The sequence below is a fragment of the Globicephala melas genome, chromosome 2 (assembly GCF_963455315.2).
Source record: "Globicephala melas chromosome 2, mGloMel1.2, whole genome shotgun sequence".
Taxonomy (NCBI): Eukaryota; Metazoa; Chordata; class Mammalia; order Artiodactyla; family Delphinidae; genus Globicephala; species Globicephala melas.
In genome coordinates, this window is record NC_083315.2 from 81,098,483 (window position 1) to 81,117,943 (window position 19,461).

General features: G+C 43.5%; 1 protein-coding gene across 12 annotated transcripts in view; it reads left to right on the forward strand.

Moving 5' to 3' along the window:
* Positions 1-19,461, forward strand: part of LEO1 (LEO1 homolog, Paf1/RNA polymerase II complex component) — an 81,699-nt gene that overhangs the window by 60,650 nt on the left and 1,588 nt on the right. For all 12 annotated transcript variants that reach the window (XM_060294248.2, XM_060294246.1, XM_060294245.1 and 9 more), the window contains 5 exons: positions 4,428-4,522; positions 5,065-5,199; positions 6,298-6,433; positions 7,801-7,987; positions 11,390-11,487. In XM_060294248.2, coding sequence (XP_060150231.1) covers positions 4,428-4,522; positions 5,065-5,199; positions 6,298-6,433; positions 7,801-7,987; positions 11,390-11,487 — 651 coding nt within the window. The remainder of the gene's footprint in view (positions 1-4,427; positions 4,523-5,064; positions 5,200-6,297; positions 6,434-7,800; positions 7,988-11,389; positions 11,488-19,461) is intronic.

Genomic DNA, 19,461 nt, shown 5'->3' on the forward strand with positions numbered 1-19,461 from the left:
GGTGTAAGTGAGGTGTTAAAGTACCCCCTATTATTGTGTTACTGTCAATTTCCTCTTTTATAGCTGTTAGCAGTTGCCTTATGTATTGAGGTGCTCGTATGTTGGGTGCATATATATTTATAATTGTTATATCTTCTTCTTGGATTGATCCCTTGATCATTATGTAGTGTCCTTCCTTTTCTCTTCCTTCCTTTTCTGGTAACATTCTTTATTTTAAAGTCTATTTTATCTGATATGAGTATTGCTCCTCCAGCTTTCTTTTGATTTCCATTTGCATGGAATATCTTTTTCCATCCCCTTACTGTCAGTCTGTATGTGTCCCTGGGTCTGAAGTGGGTCTCTTGTAGACAGCATATATATGGGTCTTGTGTTTGTATCCATTCAGCAAGCCTGTGTCTTTTGGTTGGAGCATTTAATCCATTCACAATTAAGGTAATTATCAATATGTATGTTCCTTTTACCATTTTCTTAATTGTTTTGGGTTAGTTTTTTTAGGTCCTTTTCTTCTCTTGTTTTTCCCTCTTAGAGATGTTCCTTTAGCATTTGTTGTAAAGCTGGTTTGATGGTGCTGAATTCTCTTAGCTTTTGCTTGTCTGTAATGCTTTTGATTTCTCTGTTGAATCTGAACGAGATCCTTGCCGGGTAGAGTAATCTTGGTTGTAGGTTCTTCCCTTTCATCACTTTAAATATATCGTGCCACTTCCTTCTGGCTTGCAGAGTTTCTGCTGAGAAATCAGCTGTTAACCTTATGGGAGTTCCCTTGTATGTTATTTGTCGCTTTAACTTTGTTGCTTTTAATAATTTTTCTTTGTCTTTAATTTTTGCCAATTTGATTACTATGCGTCTCGGTGTGTTTCTCCTTGGGTTTATCCTGCCAGGGACTCTCTGTACTTCCTGGACTTGGATGGCTATTTCCTTTCCCATGTTAGGGAAATTTTCAACTATAATCTCTTCAAATATTTTCTCAGGTCCTTTCTCTCTCTTCTCCTTCTGGGACCCCTATAATGTGAATGTTGGTGGGTTTAATGTTGTCCCAGAGATCTCTTAGGCAGTCTTCATTTCTTTTCATTCTTCTTTCTTTATTATGTTCCATGGCAGTGAATTCCACCATCCTGTCTTCCAGGTCACTTATCCATTCTTCTGCCTCAGTTATTCTGCTACTGATTCCTTCTAGTGTATTTTTCATTTCAGTTATTGTATTGTTCATCTCTGTTTATTTGTTCTTTAATTCTTCTAGGTCTTCATTAAACATTTCTTGCATCTTCTCGATCTTTGTTCCTTCATCTGGTACATAGCCCTCTGCCTTTTCATTTTGTCTTTCTGTGAATGTGGTTTTCGTTCCACAGGCTGCAGGATTGTAGTTCTTCTTGCTTCTGCTGTCTGCCTTCTGGTGGATGAGGCTGTCTAAGAGACTTGTGCAAGCTTCCTGATGGGAGGGACTGGTGGTGGGTAGAGCTGGGTGTTGCTCTCACAGGCAGAGCTCAGTAAAACTTTAGTCTGCTTGTCTGCTGATGGGTGGGGCTGAGTTCCCTCCCTGTGGGTTGGTTGGCCTGAGGTGAACCAACACTGGGGCCTACCCGGGCTCTTTGGTGGGGTTAATGGCAGACCCCAGGAGGGCACACGCCAAGGAGTACTTCCCAGAACTTCTGCTGCTAGTGCCCTTGTCCCAGCGGTGAGCCACAGCGGCCCCTGCCTCTGCAGGAGACCCTCCAACACTAGCAGATAGGTCTGGTTCAGTCTCCTGTGGGGTCACTGCTCCTTCCCCTGGGTCCCAGTGTGCACATTGCTTTGAGTGTGCCCCCCAAGAGTGGAGTCTTTGTTTCCCCCAGTCCTGTTGAAGTCCTGCAGTCAAATCCTGCTAGCCTTCAAAGTCTGATTATCTGGGAATTCCTCCTCCCGTTGTCACACCCCCAGGTTGGGAAGTCTGATGTGGGGCTCAGCACCTTCACTCCGGTGGGTGGACTTCTGTGGTATAATTATTCTACAGTTTGTGAGTCAACCACCCAGCAGTTATGGGATTTGATTTTATTGTGATTGCGCCCCTCTTCCCGTCTCATTGTGGTTTCTCCTTTGTCTTTGGATGTGGGATATCTATTTTGGTGACTTCCAGTGTCTTCCTGTCGATGATTGTTCAGCAGTTAGTTGTGATTCTGGTGCTCTCGCAAGAGGGAGTGAGCGTATGTCTTTCTACTCCACCATCTGGAACCAATCTCTCCAGATTGTTTTTCAAAACCTTGGTGTGTGATGGAAAATAACCATGGACGCTTGGTTTCTTGAGTGACGTTCTAGGGACTAGGCTGACCTTTTTTTTTTTTTTTTTTTTCCCTGATATGTGGGCCTCTCACTGTTGTGGCTTCTCCCGTTGCGGAGCACAGGCTCCAGACACGCAGGCTCAGCGGCCATGGCTCACGGGCCCAGCCGCTCCGTGGCATGTGGGATCTTCCCGGACTGGGGCATGAACCTGTGTCCCCTGCATCGGCAGACGACTCTCAACCACTGCACCACCAGGGAAGCCCTAGGCTGACCATTTTTAAAGAGTCAGTTGGTGGTATAATTAACTCTTTAATGGGCAAAAACCAGGTACAGTTTATGTAGCTCTATGAGGTCCTCTGGCTTTAGAAGTACTTTGATGTGTCTTTCATCCCAGTAGGGTAAGACCTAGGAGTGTTTTATCCTTTCATAGCATCATTATTTGAATCACCTTATATAATAGGAAGCATTTTTCAAAGTGGCTTCTCAGTTGATAATGGCCCATATGTGTCTTCATACCTGTATGTGGCTAACCTGTTTTGTATGAGAGGGAAGGCAGGAATTGTGACAGATCATTTCGTTTTGTTTCCTTTATTCAGGAAAATTTTAAACATATACAGATATAATGAGAACAGTATAATAAAATCTCATGTACCCATCTCTCATTTCAGTGGTTGTCAGGTTGGACATCTTGTTTCATCTGTATTCCCCACCCCACCTTACCCAGACTATTTGGAAACAAATCTCAGATTTGACATCATATTTAATTCATGAATATTATCGAGTTTTTAATCAGCCAGCTTCATAGTTGTTTGTTTATATAGTGAGGAATAAAGAAGTAAAGGGGGAAACTGGAGGGAAAACATTAGGACTCAGTTGTAAAGACAGTTGCAGTTAACAGAGGAGATCCAGAAAATCTAACTGGGAGTGGGAGCAGGTGCTGTTAGGGTCAGTGGTGAGGGCAGAGGCAGAGGGAAGCTTGGGCTTAGATCTATCGGTTTTCAAAATGTTGGCTTCTCTTTGATGCCATCTTAATTCACATTTTCTTTATCCTCGTGAGTTTATCCTTTTTAATTCTTTACTGTCATTTTAGTGTGTTTCCAGGATGCAGCAGGGATAAACTATGTGGATTTAGTGTGCTGTATTTTCCTGGAAGTCCCATTGAGTTTTGTTTTGTTTTTTAAAATTAATTAATTTTATTTTTGGCTGCATTGAGTCTTCATTGCTGCATGCGGGCTTTCTCTAGTTGCAGAGAGCGGGAGCTACTCTTTGATGCAGTACCCAGGCTTCTTATTGCGGTAGCTTCTCTTGTTGAGGAGCACGGGCACTAGGGCACATGGGCTTCAGTAGTTGTGGCACACAGGCTCAGTAGTTGTGGCTCATGTGCTGTAGAGTACATGCTCAGTAGTTGTGGTGCATGGGCTTAGTTGCTCCGTAGCATGTGGGATCTTCCTGGACCAGGGATCGAACCCATGTCCCCTGCATTGGCAGGCGGATTCTCAACCACTGTGCCACCAGGGAAGCCTCCATTGAGTTTTCAATTTCAGTAACAGTAGTTTTCATTTTAGGAAGCCGTTGAATATTTTCCACATCTGCCTGGTGCTCCCTCTCCCCAACCCCAAACCACCTCCTACCCCCGACCCACCCCATAAAGTTAAGATAAAGTTAGACTCTAAACCTGCTCAAACCTGGGGTTTTTATTTTCATAAGGTGCTTTTTTTTTTTCCTTACCCATGTGTGGGGAGCTTCCCTAGGCCAGTTGGCAGAGTTTTTTAGTCCCACATTTATTGGAGTTTTAGCTCTATGAGAGAACCTGTTTATACAGGGAGTCTCAATCCTAAATTGCCATTTCATATGGCCTCAAGCCTTATTTCTTGTCCTCCTAGCTCTTACTGAGTCTTAAAACTCCTGGAGTTTACCACAGATTTAGCATCTGCTCAGATGCTCTGGCACTGAGCTCTGTCTCTGGTTCTAGCACTGGGAGCTCAGAAATTCACTTAAGCATACTTTCTTTCCTGTTGTTATTTTATGCAGCATCTCTAGGTGATTAAAACAAGAGGGTTTCAGTGTCTGTTTTTCTGTCTCTATCTATGCACGTTTATTCTGTGATTTTGTGTCTCTTGAGGAGAGAAGAAGCACAAGGTACAGTGTTCTGAGGCACTTGTGTTTTAAAACAGGTAGAAAATACTATAAGATGGAGGATACGCCGGGATGAAGAAGGAAATGAAATTAAAGAAAGCAATGCTCGGATAGTCAAGTGGTCCGATGGAAGGTGAGCACAAATGCCTGAAGAGTATGGAAATGCCCAGAATGTGGCTGGGAGGGATCAAGCTTTGGAATATGAGCTTATTTGGGGTACACCTCTTATTAAAGACTTTCCATTGTTTAGTCCCTGGCATTGCAAAGAAAACCTGAGAGAAATATGAATAGGCAGTTGAGGGTCATACAGGCTGGTGGAAGACATTAAAAGTAGGCCGGAAATGTGACTGTCCTCTTTGGCTCCAGCATAGTAGTCTGGAGAAGTTAGACCAACTTCCCTCCCTCCTTACAAATTGACGCTTTAGTAAAACTGCCCTTCACTGGGAAGGTGGTAGAGGCTGAGTGAATGTCACAGCATGTTTTACTTCTAAGCATAAACGTACAGAGTGTTGTACTTCTGTGTAGGTCGTTTTCCACATCACGCCTTCTTTATTCTTTCCTTCCTTCTGAATCGTGTGTAAAGAGAGAAAGCAGCAGCTGAATCACATTTTAAGTGAAGTAAAATGATAGAGTGAAAGCTTTCTGACTTACATGTGAAGTGTTCCTTCTTTTCAGCATGTCCCTGCATTTAGGCAATGAGGTGTTTGATGTTTACAAGGCTCCACTGCAGGGCGATCACAACCACCTTTTTATAAGACAAGGTACCGGTCTACAGGGACAAGCCGTCTTTAAAACCAAACTCACATTCAGGTAATTACTCTCATCAACGTACTATTTGTTACAATAAAAGCGGTGAAATATAGGTGTTGTTCAAAGTGCCTGACTCCTGATTGGCATAACCTTGCAGTATAGTTCCCCAAAGACCAAGATCTGGTTCTCAGCTCTGAAGGTTCAAAGGCTATATTGTCAAGTTGCTGTTTCACAGGGAACCAGGTCATGCTACCTAAACTTCCAAGAGACTGTTATGTAAACCAGAATGTCAGTTTATTAATTCCAGTGATTACTATAACTGCCGGGAGGCCTAAGAATACTTGCAGGTCAGTGCAGTAATTAGAGGTTGTTAGTGTGCATGCAATCAGAGGAAAGGCAGTGAGTTGGTGGGTGTGAAGGCTGAGGTCATCTTGTTCTTTAGGCTGCTACATCCATTACCTCTCCAAGGATGTGTCCCCCAAGCAGCCCAGGATACTCAGGTCAGCTATCAAGAGTATCCCCCTTGTCTAGGCAGCGTAGGCACTACAATGAAACATTCCTGGTTTTCTTTTCTTGATTCTAAGCAAACCATCCTCCTTGGGTAATGCTTATCTTTGGAGAGGGCACAATATTCTTGGTTATGACTTACAGTTTTGAAAATTGTAATGGTCAAGATTATAGGCTTTGGAATCAGATGGACCTGTATCTGAGTCCCATTTCCACTTGCATGACCTTGTGTAACTTTCTCAACCTTTCCTTGCCTCAGTTTCCTAACATATAAAATGTAATAATTATCTCATAGAGGAGCTGTGACAATGAAGTCATGTAATATATAAAACATAAAAGTACAGTGCTTGGCACTTAGTATTCAGTAAGTGCTGCTTAAGCCCATCCATTTACTGCTTCTAGAGGGTAATTGTGCTGTGCAAACCTTTTTTACTCCAGCTTTCCGTATTTCACTTTACTTGTGAGATAAGAATGTTTTAGTAAGCTACAGAATGAAGAAAGTTCAGAATCCCCATCTAGTATACTGTTTTGTGTCCCTGCCTATTTTTTTCTAGAGAATAGGAAATGGTCACTGGCCTCCTTTGATGTTGATATGACTGGCTCACAAATGTATTTGCTAAACAATGAGGTATTTTTGTTCATTTCCTGCAGACCTCACTCTACAGACAGTGCCACACATAGAAAGATGACCCTGTCACTTGCAGATAGATGTTCAAAGACACAGAAGATTAGAATCTTACCAATGGCTGGTCGTGACCCTGAATGCCAGCGCACAGAGATGATTAAGGTATGTTGGCTGACGTTTATCCTGGAATTTTGGAATATTAAGAATAGCATTTCCTAAAATGTTGTTCATCATCTCCTATTGACCCACTGTTTATCCTTCCAGCTGGCATGAACACGGAGCTGGTTTCATTTCCTAAGCATTTGGCAAATGGGTAATAGGGTGATAGTCCTAAAACAAACCCTGGCTTGGGTTCTCTCCCACCAGGTCCTGAGAGTTTGGCAAACATATGATTGAAAGAATCTGAACTTTCACAGATAATTTGAAGGATGATTAAATCATCTATGAAAACAAACCCTGGCTTGGGTTCTCTCCCACCAGGTCCTGAGAGTTTGGCAAACAGATGATTGAAAGAATCTGAACTTTCACAGATAATTTCAAGGATGATTAAATCTTCTATATCTGGTTTAGAGTCCATGTCAAAAATCAGTGGAAATGCTCGAGAGATTTGGTCTAGGTAGAATATAAATAGACAAGAAGTTTCCCCCCTTTTCTCCTGAAGGTAGGGGAGCTGGAGGGACCTTGAAGACTCCAGGACCACATTGAGAGATGCCCCAAGCCCTCCTTCACATCCGCAGCTTGCATGGAAATGCACAAGGAATCAGCTAGTTTGTTCTTAATCCCTATTCTACTGACAGTGATTTTTACTCTATACTCAGCACAACCACATACTATTTAATGAAACAGTGTCCAGCAACAGAATTAGAGTTGTATGCAGTAATAAAGCAATTAAATGAGCAACCAAATACCCCTGACTTCTCATACCCTGGCCCCGCCTAGTGAACCCCAATGTCTAAAAGCCAGGCAGATGGAAGGGAATGAAGGCTCTGCTTTGGGGCTCAGGGACCCTCCCCACCAGAACCTCCCCATCCTGCCATCAGGAGCTGTGGGGAGCTCTCTGGGTTGAGGGCCCCAGACTGGAATATATGAGCACCATGGTAGTTCGGTGGAGCCTGGGCAAGTCAGGTGTCTGTCTTAGGGTGAAGAGAATCCGCCTCCCTCAGGCGTCCACTGGACATGAACGAGGTTCCTCAGGCTGGTCGCCACACTCTGGGCTCTGCCTGGCAGCACAGGGGACGCTGCATCTCCCAAGGCTGTGCCGGTGCCAGTTCTGATGGGGCGGTTGGTGTGAGGGAGGGAGCCTTTGCCTCTTCACCCTGTGTTTTCTTCACGCCTTCGAACGAACAAGATGATGACCATGTGTGGTAACAGAGGTGTAAAATGGAGAGAACTGTACCCTGAGGACATAGGAACTGGTGTTATCCTGGGCGAGGCATTTACGTGTTCTTTACAGTAAAGTAGTTTCAAGGGGGCACTAAGTGAGTTCATTTTTTGTTTTAAAGTTCAGTAATTTATTTGCTTCTTTACAGAAAGAAGAAGAACGTTTGAGGGCTTCTATTCGTAGGGAATCTCAGCAGCGCCGCATGAGAGAGAAACAGCACCAGCGGGGGCTGAGTGCTAGCTACCTAGAACCTGATCGATATGATGAGGAGGAGGAAGGTGAGGAGTCCATCAGCTTGGCTGCCATTAAAAACCGGTACAAAGGGGGCATTCGAGGTGAGTTTGGGCAGAAATTAAATGTCATCATGTCGGGGTCCAGGAATTTATCTTTGCATTGAGCATACTCTGAATGCTCAGTCACTGGAAATTTTGTTTTTAAGGAACCAGTGTTAATGAGTGAGACATTTTGAGGTCTACAGAGCTAAAGACTCATTGTGGAATCCTTTCAGGTCAGCCTGGAAGGGCAGAAGCTGCCTGTGCCCTCTCGCTTTCAGACTCATCCCTTGAGCTTCTGCTTTCTGATTTGAAAGTCTGCCGATTATATTTGGAACTTCTCTCAACTTTTTAAATTACTAGTTAAGAATCAAGAAGTTCAGTTTTTAAGAATCAGGAAGTTCAGTTTTTCAGCGAGTACATGTGTTTTCTTTCAAAGTTCTCCATTGCATATTCCCTTCTTTCACAACCAATAATTTATAATGGTTAACATTTATTCAGCACATACTGAATCCCAGGCAAATACTCAAACATGCATCCTATTGGATCCTCATAACAATGTTAAGACCCAGTTACTAGTATTGTCTTGTTCTTTTTAAAAAAAATTGATTACTGAACTAATTATTTTAGTTTCAGGTGTACAACCTAATGATTCGGTATCTGTATATATTGTGAAATGATCACCATAATAAGTCTAGTTAACTTCTGCCACCAAAGGTAGTTACGGAATTTTTTTTCTTGTGGTGGGAACTTTTAAGGTCTGCTCTCTCAGCAACTTTTAAATATGCAGTACAGTGTTATTACCTTTAGTCACCACACTGTACATTACATGCCCATGACTGATTTATCTTCTAACTGGAGCTCCTACCATTTGACTCCCTTCACCCTTTCCTCCACCCTCCACACCACACCTCAGGCAACTACTAATCTGTTTTCTGTATCTATGAGCTTGGTTTTTTGTTTTCCTTTTTTTTTACATCCTTCATACAAGTGAGATCACAGTGTTCGTCTTTCTCTGTGTGACTTATTTCACTTAGCATAATGCCTCAAGGTCCATTTTTGTCTTGTTCTTACTGAGGAAACGGAGACTTTGAGAGGTTGAGTGGCTTGCCCAAAGACACATAGTTGGTACATGGACAGTTCTTGAACCAAGGCGATCTGACTTCTGACGTGTCTATCTCCAGAAGTTTCCCACAGCCTGCAGCAAGATGTCATGCTTAAAAAAGCAAACTGAACCTGAAGATGGAAGACCTGGGCTGGACTCAGCTCTGCCACTTTTTGTTTAGTTTTGTTTTTGGCCATGCTACACGACCTGCGGGATCTTAGTTCCCCAACCAGGGATCAAACCCACACCCTCAGCAGTGAAAGCACGGAGTCCTAACCACTGGACTCCCAGGGAATTCCCAACTCTCTTACTTTTTAGTTAGATGACTTTTGGAAAGTTACAGTACCTCTTTTCTGTTACCCTTATCAAGAAAAGAACAACCTATTAGTAATAGTATTTATACCATGATGAGGTTGTTTTGAGAATCGAATGACATAATACATATAAAGTACTTCATCCAGCCCTTGGCATATAACAAGTACTAAATAAATGTTACCCCAAACTATTGTCATTGTTCTTACCACTCATGGGCTTTGGGCAAGTGACTCCATGTCTCTGAATACTGAGTTCCCCATCTATAAAATGAGGATCTAATCCCCCCCAGGTTAGCTTTGATAGAGATTTGGGAATCACTGTACAATGTAAGGTATACCTTGGGTGACCATGTTCCTGGTTTTGCCCTGTTAGAATGATAAATTATAAGAACACCCAATTTTCCCTTTCTCTGACCATCCTGTGAAACTCCCTTCTCCTTTTTCACAGCAACTGCATTTTATTTATTTTGGGACTATAGTACAGAGACTTTTTTTTTTTTTTTTTTTGGTGGTTCACGGGCCTCTCACTGTTGTGGCCTGTCCCGTTGCGGAGCACAGGCTCCGGACGCGCAGGCTCAGCAGTCAGCTCCGCGACATGTGGGATCTTCTCAGACCGGGGCACGAACCCGTGTCTCCTGCATCGGCAGGCGGACTCTCAACCACTGTGCCACCAGGGAAGCCCCTAGACCTTTTATTTTTATTATTTTTTTTTTTTGTTAGTGCAGATTTCCCACAGAAAATATTAACTGTGGAAATAAATCACATATACACTAAATAAAAATGAAAAAATTGAGGATTTTTTAGGGGAGAGTTATATAATATTCAGTTTCCCAGTGATTAAAAACCTAATGGAGAAGTTCATTAGTGATCAGTTCTGTCCAATAGTCAGATAGGCAGGGAATGGGGAGAAGGGGAGAGCATTGGGTTCTGAGGTGAGGGGGTTGGTCTAACATCACCTGTTCTTATTCTACCTGCGCTTCACCTGGGCTGGGGCATCAGCACAGGCTGTTATTCATCTCCATCTCCCTTTGAAATGTCCACTTGGCAACAAACCGTCTTTACAGGACCAGGAAACCACCTCTTGCTTTTTTTTTTTTTTTTTTTTGGCGGTACGTGGGCCTCTCACTGCTGTGGCCTCTTCCGTTGCGGAGCACAGGCTCCAGATGCGCAGGCCTAGCGGCCATGGCTTACGGGCCCAGCTGCTCCGCGGCATGTGGGATCTTCCCGGACCGGGGCACGAACCCGTGTCCCCTGCATCGGCAGGTGGACTCTCAACCACTGCACCACCAGGGAAGCCCCCACCTCTTGCTTTTATCTTTAAAATTATTTTGGAATTAACTGTTACCCTGATAAAAGAATGACTCAGACTTTAAAAACTTATTTGGAAATAGTGGTGTCTGTCTCTTTAATCAGCTTGCACAAGCCTTTTTAATATTTAAAAGTGGTCAGATACCAAAAAAAAAGTGGTCAGATAAACCATTCTTGTATTTGAGAGGATAAGTGCTTCATTTCAACATATCTAAACTTACATTTACCTTTTTTTAAAAAATAAATTTATTTTTATTTATTTATCTTTGGCTGCATTGGGTCTTGCTGTGCGTGGGCTTTCTCTAGTTGCGGCGAGCGGGGGCTACGCTTCGTTGCCGTGCATGGGCTTCTCATTGCGGTGGCCTCTCTTGTTGCAGAGCACGGGCTCTAGGCGCATGGGCTTCAGTAGTTGTGGCACGCAGGCTCAGTAGTTGTGGCTCTTGGCTCTAGAGCGCAGGCTCAGTAGTTGTGGTGCACGGGCTCTGTTGCTGCGTGGCATGTGAGATCTTCCCGGACCAGGGCTTGAACCTGCGTCCCCTGCACCGGCAGGCAGATTCCTAACGACTGCACCACCAGGGAAGCCCACATTTACCTTTAAGTTTTAAAAACTTTTAATTATTTGTTTCCTCTGGAAAAAATGTACAAAGGAACTAAAGATATTCATCAGAAGAAAAATCTGGGAATGAATGGATCATTGTCTTTGAAAGTCACTTACAAATCTTCTTCCTTTGCTTTCAGAGGAACGAGCCAGAATCTATTCATCAGACAGTGATGAGGGATCAGAAGAAGATAAGGCTCAAAGATTACTCAAAGCAAAGAAACTCACCAGTGATGAGGTAAACCAAATTTATTCAATTCTAGAGGTTTACCCTGTACCTACAAGTCAACTCCTGGAATGAAGAGGAGCTCACAGCCCAGGAGCACAGATAGATGTCTACACACTTCACTGAAGCTCAGAGAGATAAATCCAGTAACAGGACTAGGGGTGGCCCAGAGGAGGGTCTGATACCTCTGCTCAGAGAAGGAGACCTCTCGTTGGGTGTTGAAGGAATAATGGTAGGTGTGCAGGGCAAACCAGCCAGGGTGGGCATGCCAGGTAGATGGAAAGGCCTGGGGGAAGACACATGGCCCTGAGATACCAAGGCTCGACTAGAGAACTAGAAATCATTAATATGGGTAGATCAGAGCATGTATCTCTTCTTTCTTTTTCTCTTTATATTTTCAATATATTTTTTAAATTACAGAAATAATTCTTATGGTAGAAAAATCTGTTTTTATTTAGATGAACTCATATTTGAAATAGTATTGAGTAATTCAAGAAAATAAATTCCCATCTATTATTGAAATAAATTTCCAAAGGAATTTTAACTTATGTTTTTGACAGTATCCTTTTCAAATTATAAGAGTACAGGTGCTGAGAAATTTTAAGTCTTCTTTCAAAATATAATTGACATGTAACATTATATAACAGTATATTAGTTTCAGGTATACAACATAAAGATTTGATCGATATATGTATATATTGCAAAATGATCACACCACAATAGTTATATGTTTAGTTATAGTTATATGTTTTTTTCTTGTGATGAGAACTTTTAAGATCTATGCTCTTAGCAACTTTAAATTGTACAATACAGTATTTATTTATTTATTTATGGCTGCGTTGGGTCTTTGTTGCTGCACGTGGGCTTTGTCTAGTTGTGGTGAGCGGGGGCTACTCTTCGTTGCGGTGCATGGGCTTCTCATTGCGGTGGCTTCTCGTTGTGGAGCACAGGCTCTAGGCACGCGAGCTTCAGTAGTTGTGGCACGCAGGCTCTAGAGCGCAGGCTCAGTAGTTGTGGCGCATGGGCTTAGTTGCTCTGTGGCATGTGGGATCTTCCCGGACCAGGGCTCAAACCCATGTCCCCTGCGTTGGCAGGCGGATTCTTAACCACTGTACCACCAGGGAAGGCCACAATACAGTATTATTAACTGTAGTCACTCTGCTGTACATCACATCCCCATGGCCTACTTATTTTGTCTTTTTATTTATTTTTTTTAATTAATTAATTAATTAATTTTTGGCTGCGTTGGGTCTTTGTTGCTGTGCACGGGCTCTCTCTAGTTGTGGTGAGCAGGGTCTGCTTTTTGTTGTGGTGCGTGGGCTTATTGCGGTGGCTTCTCTCATTGCAGAGCACCGGCTCTAGGTGTGCTGGTTTCAGTAGTTGTGGCTCACGGGCTTTAGAGCGCAGGCTCAGTAGTTGTGGCACAAGGGCTTAGTTGCTCTGCGGCATGTGGGATCTTCCTGGGCCAGGGCTTGAACCTGTGTTGCCTGCATTGGCAGTCAGATTCTTAACCACTGCACCACCTGGGAAGTCCCTATTTAAGTCTTTTTAGATTATTTTTATCTTTGCTATTCTTGAATTTTGCTATGGTATGTTACTTAGTGTTTCCTTTTATTTTCCTGATTGGGATTTGTTAGATTTTTCTGAATCTGTAGATTGGTATTTTTCATCAGTTCTGAAAATTTCTCAGCCATTAATTCTTCAGATATTACTTCTGTACCATTCTGTCTCTCCTTTCTTCCTGAAACTCTGATTAGATGCATGTTATTCCTTCTTACTTTATCCTCCATGACAGATCCTCAGTCTCCTTTCATATTTTCCATGTCTTTATCTCCCTGCATTCTAGGACAGTTCTTCAGATCCTTCTAGTTCAGTGCTTCTTTCTTTAGCTGTCTAATACATTGTTAATCTCTTGCATTGAATTTTTACCTTGTTTCAGTTTTTTATCTCTAGCAGTTTAGTTTCTTTTTCTAATTGGTCATTTTTTAAAATTCTGCTCCTAAATTATATTTTTCAGTTTCTCCTTTTAATGTCTTTAAATATTTGAAACCTACATGTATGGTCTTTTATGTCTGAGAATTCCAGTGTCTAAAATCTTTACATGTGTGATTTTACAGCCAGTTACTTCTGCTGGCTTTTTTTCATGATGACTTATTTCTCCATGTGCTCTGCAACTGATTTACTTAGCTCAGATCAATGGGAATTTTTGTGGCTTAGATGGATGGATTCCTCCAAAGATGGTATATATTTGCTTCTGCCAGGTACCTTGGGACTACTTTAAATTATATTCTTGGAATAAGGTCTTCTTAGTTTTACTGGAAGTATGGGTTCTGACTTGTGGTTATGAATTTTCCTAGAAATTTTAAATTTTTTGTTTTAATCCCCTGTTAATTAGTTCTAATGTTAGAGATTAGAAATTATCCTGCAGGCATTTAGAACAGGGGTTGGCAAATTACATCCCACTGACCTAATCTGGCCTGCCACCTGTTTTTTCAAATAAAGTTTTTTAGGAATCCACCCATGGTTATTCATTTATGTATTTGTCTATGGATGTTTTCCTTCTATAGTGACAGAGTTGATTAGTTGCAACAGAAATCATACATATGTCTTGTAAAGCCTAAGACATTTATTCTCAGCCCCTTTACCAAAAAGGTTTGCTTACCCCTGCCTCAGAGAAATGGGCCTGGGTTTATTTCTACTTCACCTGAACACTAAAGATACAGTCCTTTGGGGTCTGCTATTAATCTGCTCCACTTGGCCCTTGTTTCCTGTCCTCAGCACCCTGCAAGGCGTAAAACCTCAAGCTCATGTTCACACAGTTTGGTAAATGTCTTCAAGGAGAAAGCCTGCTTTCGTGCTGTGCTTATCTCTGTGGGTTCTTGCTTTTGCTTAATTTTAGGTCTCTGATTACACCTTATTTTCTTGCCATCACTTTGGTTTGTTCATAGTTTTTCATCATTGTAATTTTCAATGGGAGGGTTATTCAAAGGATTGTTCTGCCATATTGTGGGAACATTGTTGTGTTCCTGTTATTCATGATTTTAATGTATTTTGATCATTTTGGCCTGTGAACTGTGAGCTTCTGTGAGCTCTTTTCTCATGTGAAACAGAATTTTGTTCTTGCGTTATTGTTAATTACATTTAATATTTCCCAGTCTTTCTTGAAAGTGGCATGCTATGGAAGATAACTAGACAAAAATTGTTAAATTATTCTGCAACATACTTGTTTTAAATTAGATAGGAAACATCTTAATCATGCATTTATAGTATGTTGAACTGTTGGCAAACAGGAATCCTCATCTAAGCAGATGCCGTTTTATTTTTTGGCAAGCAGAAACTGTGAATAAAACTTGAAAAGTGCCATGGGACTTCTGTTTATTTCTAGTATTCTCAGAAATGAGATTTCTAAATGTGATCCATCAAATAGTCTTCTTCTAGTCTGGGCGATTGCAAACCTGTAACTTCCTGACTTAAAAATGTCTCTTGCAAATGCCTCCTAGCTGTCTGTTATACAGGCATTTTATTTTAAAATAAATGCCTCCTAGCTGTCTGTTATACCTCTATCTTCCACACCCAAATACTCGCCGTTAAGTCTTCCTGTACCCCTCCTTTCCCCTTTCCTGACAACAGAGACTTTACTTCTGCCTGGACCTCCCAACCCCTGCCTCTGCCTCCCCTTATTGCCCCAGTTCAAGTCCTGGCATGGGTCACAATGGGAGAGAGGACGAAAGGGGTCAGACCTGCTCTAGGTCCCTCTCCTTATTTGCACACTAAACCCTACCCACACGCCATGAGCCTAGTTATTCCTCTGAGATAAAGCGAGTTTTCAGACCCCAAGTCCCCACCCCAGAGAAACACCGTTGTCACCAGAGCATTCCTTGATATGGGGAAAGGGCATGGGTCTGGATTAGATTGAACTGGATTACTGAATCTTGGGCTATTTTATACTACTTGTATGGCCTTGAGCAAGTCATCTCACATTTCCAAGTCTGTTTCCTCATCTGTTCTATGGGGTTTATGCTCGCTGCCTTGTAAAGTTGTATTATAGTAAATAACAGATATGAAAGTGGGTGAATGCTAGCTTCCCTTCCCCAACAGCGTCTAAGTTACAAAAAAGGAGAGAAACAGAACTTTTTATCCTCCCTTATTTTTGTAAGCAGTGAAAACTTTAGAAAACCTAAATTACAGCAAAAGTGGAAAGATGGGTAGTAGAAGAAACTGTGGAAAAGGGAAAGACTGCTGTGGAAAGGAACATGCAGACAATGGGAAGGAAGGGCATCACTGCCAGGTCTCAACTTTCTTGGATGAAAGAGATGACCTGCCAAGGACTACCTAGAATGTGGTGCTGGTGGTCTGGTTCCTCTCCATGTCTCTCGTTCCTCCCCCAGCTCTGCCTCGTGGAGCCTCCCTTCTCCCCTTGTCAGCCCTGCCTTACCTGTTAGAGGCCCCTCTGTTTATGGAGCCATCAGCAACTTGGAACCAGGGTAGTCCCAGCTTCCCCTCCAGTGTGGTTGGGATTCTGAATGTGTTTCCGTGGAAGCCTTGACACTCTTGGTGTTGGTCACTTATACTTTAATACACCCTTATTTGTATATATTCTTAGGTATATTTTGGGTTAAATAAATTCTGAGAGCTGGTTTCTAATGTGAGTTTTACAATCAGTCTAAAAAATAAATTGTTGGAAGACAACTCCAACAATTGGGCTGCCTGTTCCTGTGTCTTTAGGGACCTGCATTCATGGCTTTATTGGGAAGCTTTGTGTTCATCTCAGAGGTCTCTGAGACTGTCCTCAGTTTTTTTCTTTCTTTTTTCTTTATTCTGCTCTGCAGTAGTTATTTCCACTATTTTATCTTCCAGGTCACTTATCCGTTCTTCTGCTATCCGTTATTCTGCTATTGATCCCTTCTAGAGTATTTTTCATTTCATTTATTGTGTTGTTCATCATTGCTTGTTTCCTCTTTAGTTCTTCTAGGTCCTTGTTAAATGTTTCTTGCATTTTCTCTATTTCCAAGATTTTGGATCATCTTTACTATCATTATTCTGAATTCTTTTTCAGGTAGACTGCCTATTTCCTCTTCATTTGTTAGGTCTGGTGGGTTTTTACCTTGCTCCTTCATCTGCTGTGTGTTTTTCTGTCTTCTCATTTTGTTTATCTTACTGTGTTTGGGGTCTCCTTTTCGCAGGCTGCAGGTTCGTAGTTCCCGTTGTTTTTGGTGTCTGTCCCCAGCGGCTAAAGTTGGTTCAGTGGGTTGTGTAGGCTTCCTGGTGGAGGGGACTAGTGCCTGTGTTCCGGTGGATGAGGCTGGATCTTGTCTTTCTGGTGGGCAGGTCCACGTCTGGTGGTGTGTTTTGGGGTGTCTGTGGCCTTATTATGATTTTAGGCAGCCTCTCTGCTAATGGGTGGGGTTGTGTTCCTATCTTGCTAGTTGTTTGGCATAGGGTGTCCTGCACTGTAGCCTGCTGGTCGTTGAGTGAAGCTGGGTGTTGGTGTTGAGATGGAGATCTCTGGGAGATTTTCGCTGTTTGATATTACGTGGAGCTGGGAGGTCTCTTGTGGACCAGTGTCCTGAAGTTGGCTCTTCCACCTCAGAGGCACAGCACTGACGCCTGGCTGGAGCACCAAGAGCCTGTCCTCCACACGGCTCAGAATAAAAGGGAGAAAATAGAGGAAGAAAGAAAGAAAGAAAGGATAAAATAAAATAAAGTAAGATAAAATAAAGTTATTAAAATAAAAAATAATTATTAAGAAAAAAATTTTAAAAGTAAACAAACAAAAAACCGGACGGACAGAACCCTAGGACAAATGGTGGAAGCAAAGCTATACAGACAAAATGTCACACAGAAGCATACACATACACACTCACAAAAAGAGGAAAATGGGAAAAAATAATCTATCTTGCTCCCAAAGTCCACCTCCTCAATTTGGGATGATTCGTTGTCTATTCAGGTATTCCACAGATGCAGGGTACATCAAGTTGATTGTGGAGCTTTAATCCGCTGCTCCTGAGGCTGCTGGGAGAGATTTCCCTTTCTCTTCTTTGTTCTCACAGCTCCCGGGGCTCAGCTTTGGATTTGGCCCCGCCTCTGCGTGTAGGTCGCCTGAGGGCGTCTGTTCTTCGCTCAGACAGGACGGGGTTAAAGGAGCAGCTGATTCGGGGGCTCTGGCTCTATCAGGCCGCGGGGAGGGAGGGGTACGGATGCGGGGCGAGCCTGCGGCGGCAGAGGCCAGCGTGACGTTGCACCAGCCTGAGGCGCGTCGTACGTTCTCCCGGGGAAGTTGTCCCTGGATCCCGGGACCCTGGCAGTGGCGGGCTGCACAGGCTCCCCGGAAGGGGTGTGTGGATAGTGACCTGTGCTCGCACACAGGCTTCTTGGTGGCGGCAGCAGCAGCCTTAGCGTCTCATGCCCGTCTCTGGGGCTCGCGCCGGTCTCTGGAGCTCCTTTAAGCCTCTTGTCTCTTCGGCAGCTGCAGACTTTTCCCCGGACTCCCTTCTGGCTAGTCGTGGTGCACTAACCCCCTGCAGGCTGTGTTCACGCTGCCAGTCCTCTCCCTGGGATCTGACCTCCGAAACCCCAGCCTCAGCTCCCAGCCCCGCCCGCCCAGGCGGGTGAGCAGACAAGCCTCTCGGGCTGGTGAGTGCCGGTCGGCACCGATCCTCTATGCGGGAATCTCTCCGCTTTGCTCTCCGCACCCCTGTGGCTGCGCTCTCCTCCGTGGCTCCGAAGCTCCCCCGCTCCGCCACCGGCAGTCACCACCCGCGAAAGGGCTTCTAGTGTGTGGAAACCTTTCCTCCTTCACAGTTCCCTCCCACTGGTGCAGGTCCCGTCCCTATCCTTTTGTCTCTGTTGATTCTTTTTTCTTTTGCCCTACCCAGGTACGTGGGGAGTTTCTTGCCTTTTGGGAGGTCTGAGGTCGTCTGCCGGTGTTCAGTAGGTGTTCTGTAGGAGTTGTTCCACATGTAGATGTATTTCTGATGTATCTGTTGGGAGGAAGGTGATCTCCGCATCCTACTCTTTCGCCATCTTCTCCTGTCAGCCTGTGTGCATCTAATATATGAGTATTTTTGTTATTTGTTGCATTTACATGGCACAGGGATTTATTCCAGCCAAGTTCACTAAGGCAGAATCCCATACCCCTGCTTTCACAAAATGAGGTCTCCTGAAGGTTGCCACTCAACTTTCTAAGTCCTGGGAGTAGCAGGCCTGCATGCCTTTGCTGGGCTTTACTGTGCTTGTCTGTAGCCACCTGGGAAGTCAGTCCTGGAAGGATTTTCAGAGCAGAATTCCAGAGCATCTTACCCGAGACAGTGGATTAGAACCGATGCCAATTAGACTTCTTTGGGAGAGCTTTGACCTGGCTCCTGACTTCCCAGCTGCTTGGCCCTGTCTAGGTTCCTTTAGGACAGGCTTTACCACCTTTTAGACCTACCATGCCCGTTATTCTTTTATTCACTCAAATTTAAACCTATTAAAGAACTTTAGAGCTGAAGAGACCATACACACTGAAGTTTACTTGGAGAAGGTTGCCACAAACCAGGCTGGCATGTAAATAGTTTAAGATAAGATTCATCAGCTGAAAATAAAGGAAACGTGGTGGTAGTAGTGAATGTGCTTCTTGCCTTTGCCAGTGTGGGGTTGGGAGAGAAGTGTTTAGGTTTGCTCAAGGCTGGGAAGTAGAAAGGAGGCTTGTCACAGCCTGGGGGCAGGATCCATCCTCCAGGCTTGCTGTTGGGGTAACTTTATTGCTGCCAGCTGGGAAGTAAGTGCAGGAGGACTTCTGGATCTTTTCCTGTGGATTCATAACTTACCCCTTTGAATTCTCCTATGACTTCAGCTCTGTGGGGATGCATTTGGGATAATAAGGCAGGAAACAAGTGTGAGATAGTATTGATATCTTCTCCTCAGAGGGCCAGGCATCAGAAAAAGTGGCTATGCCAGCTTGTATGCTACATCCAGAAGCATTCTCTGGACAGGATAGTAAGATGC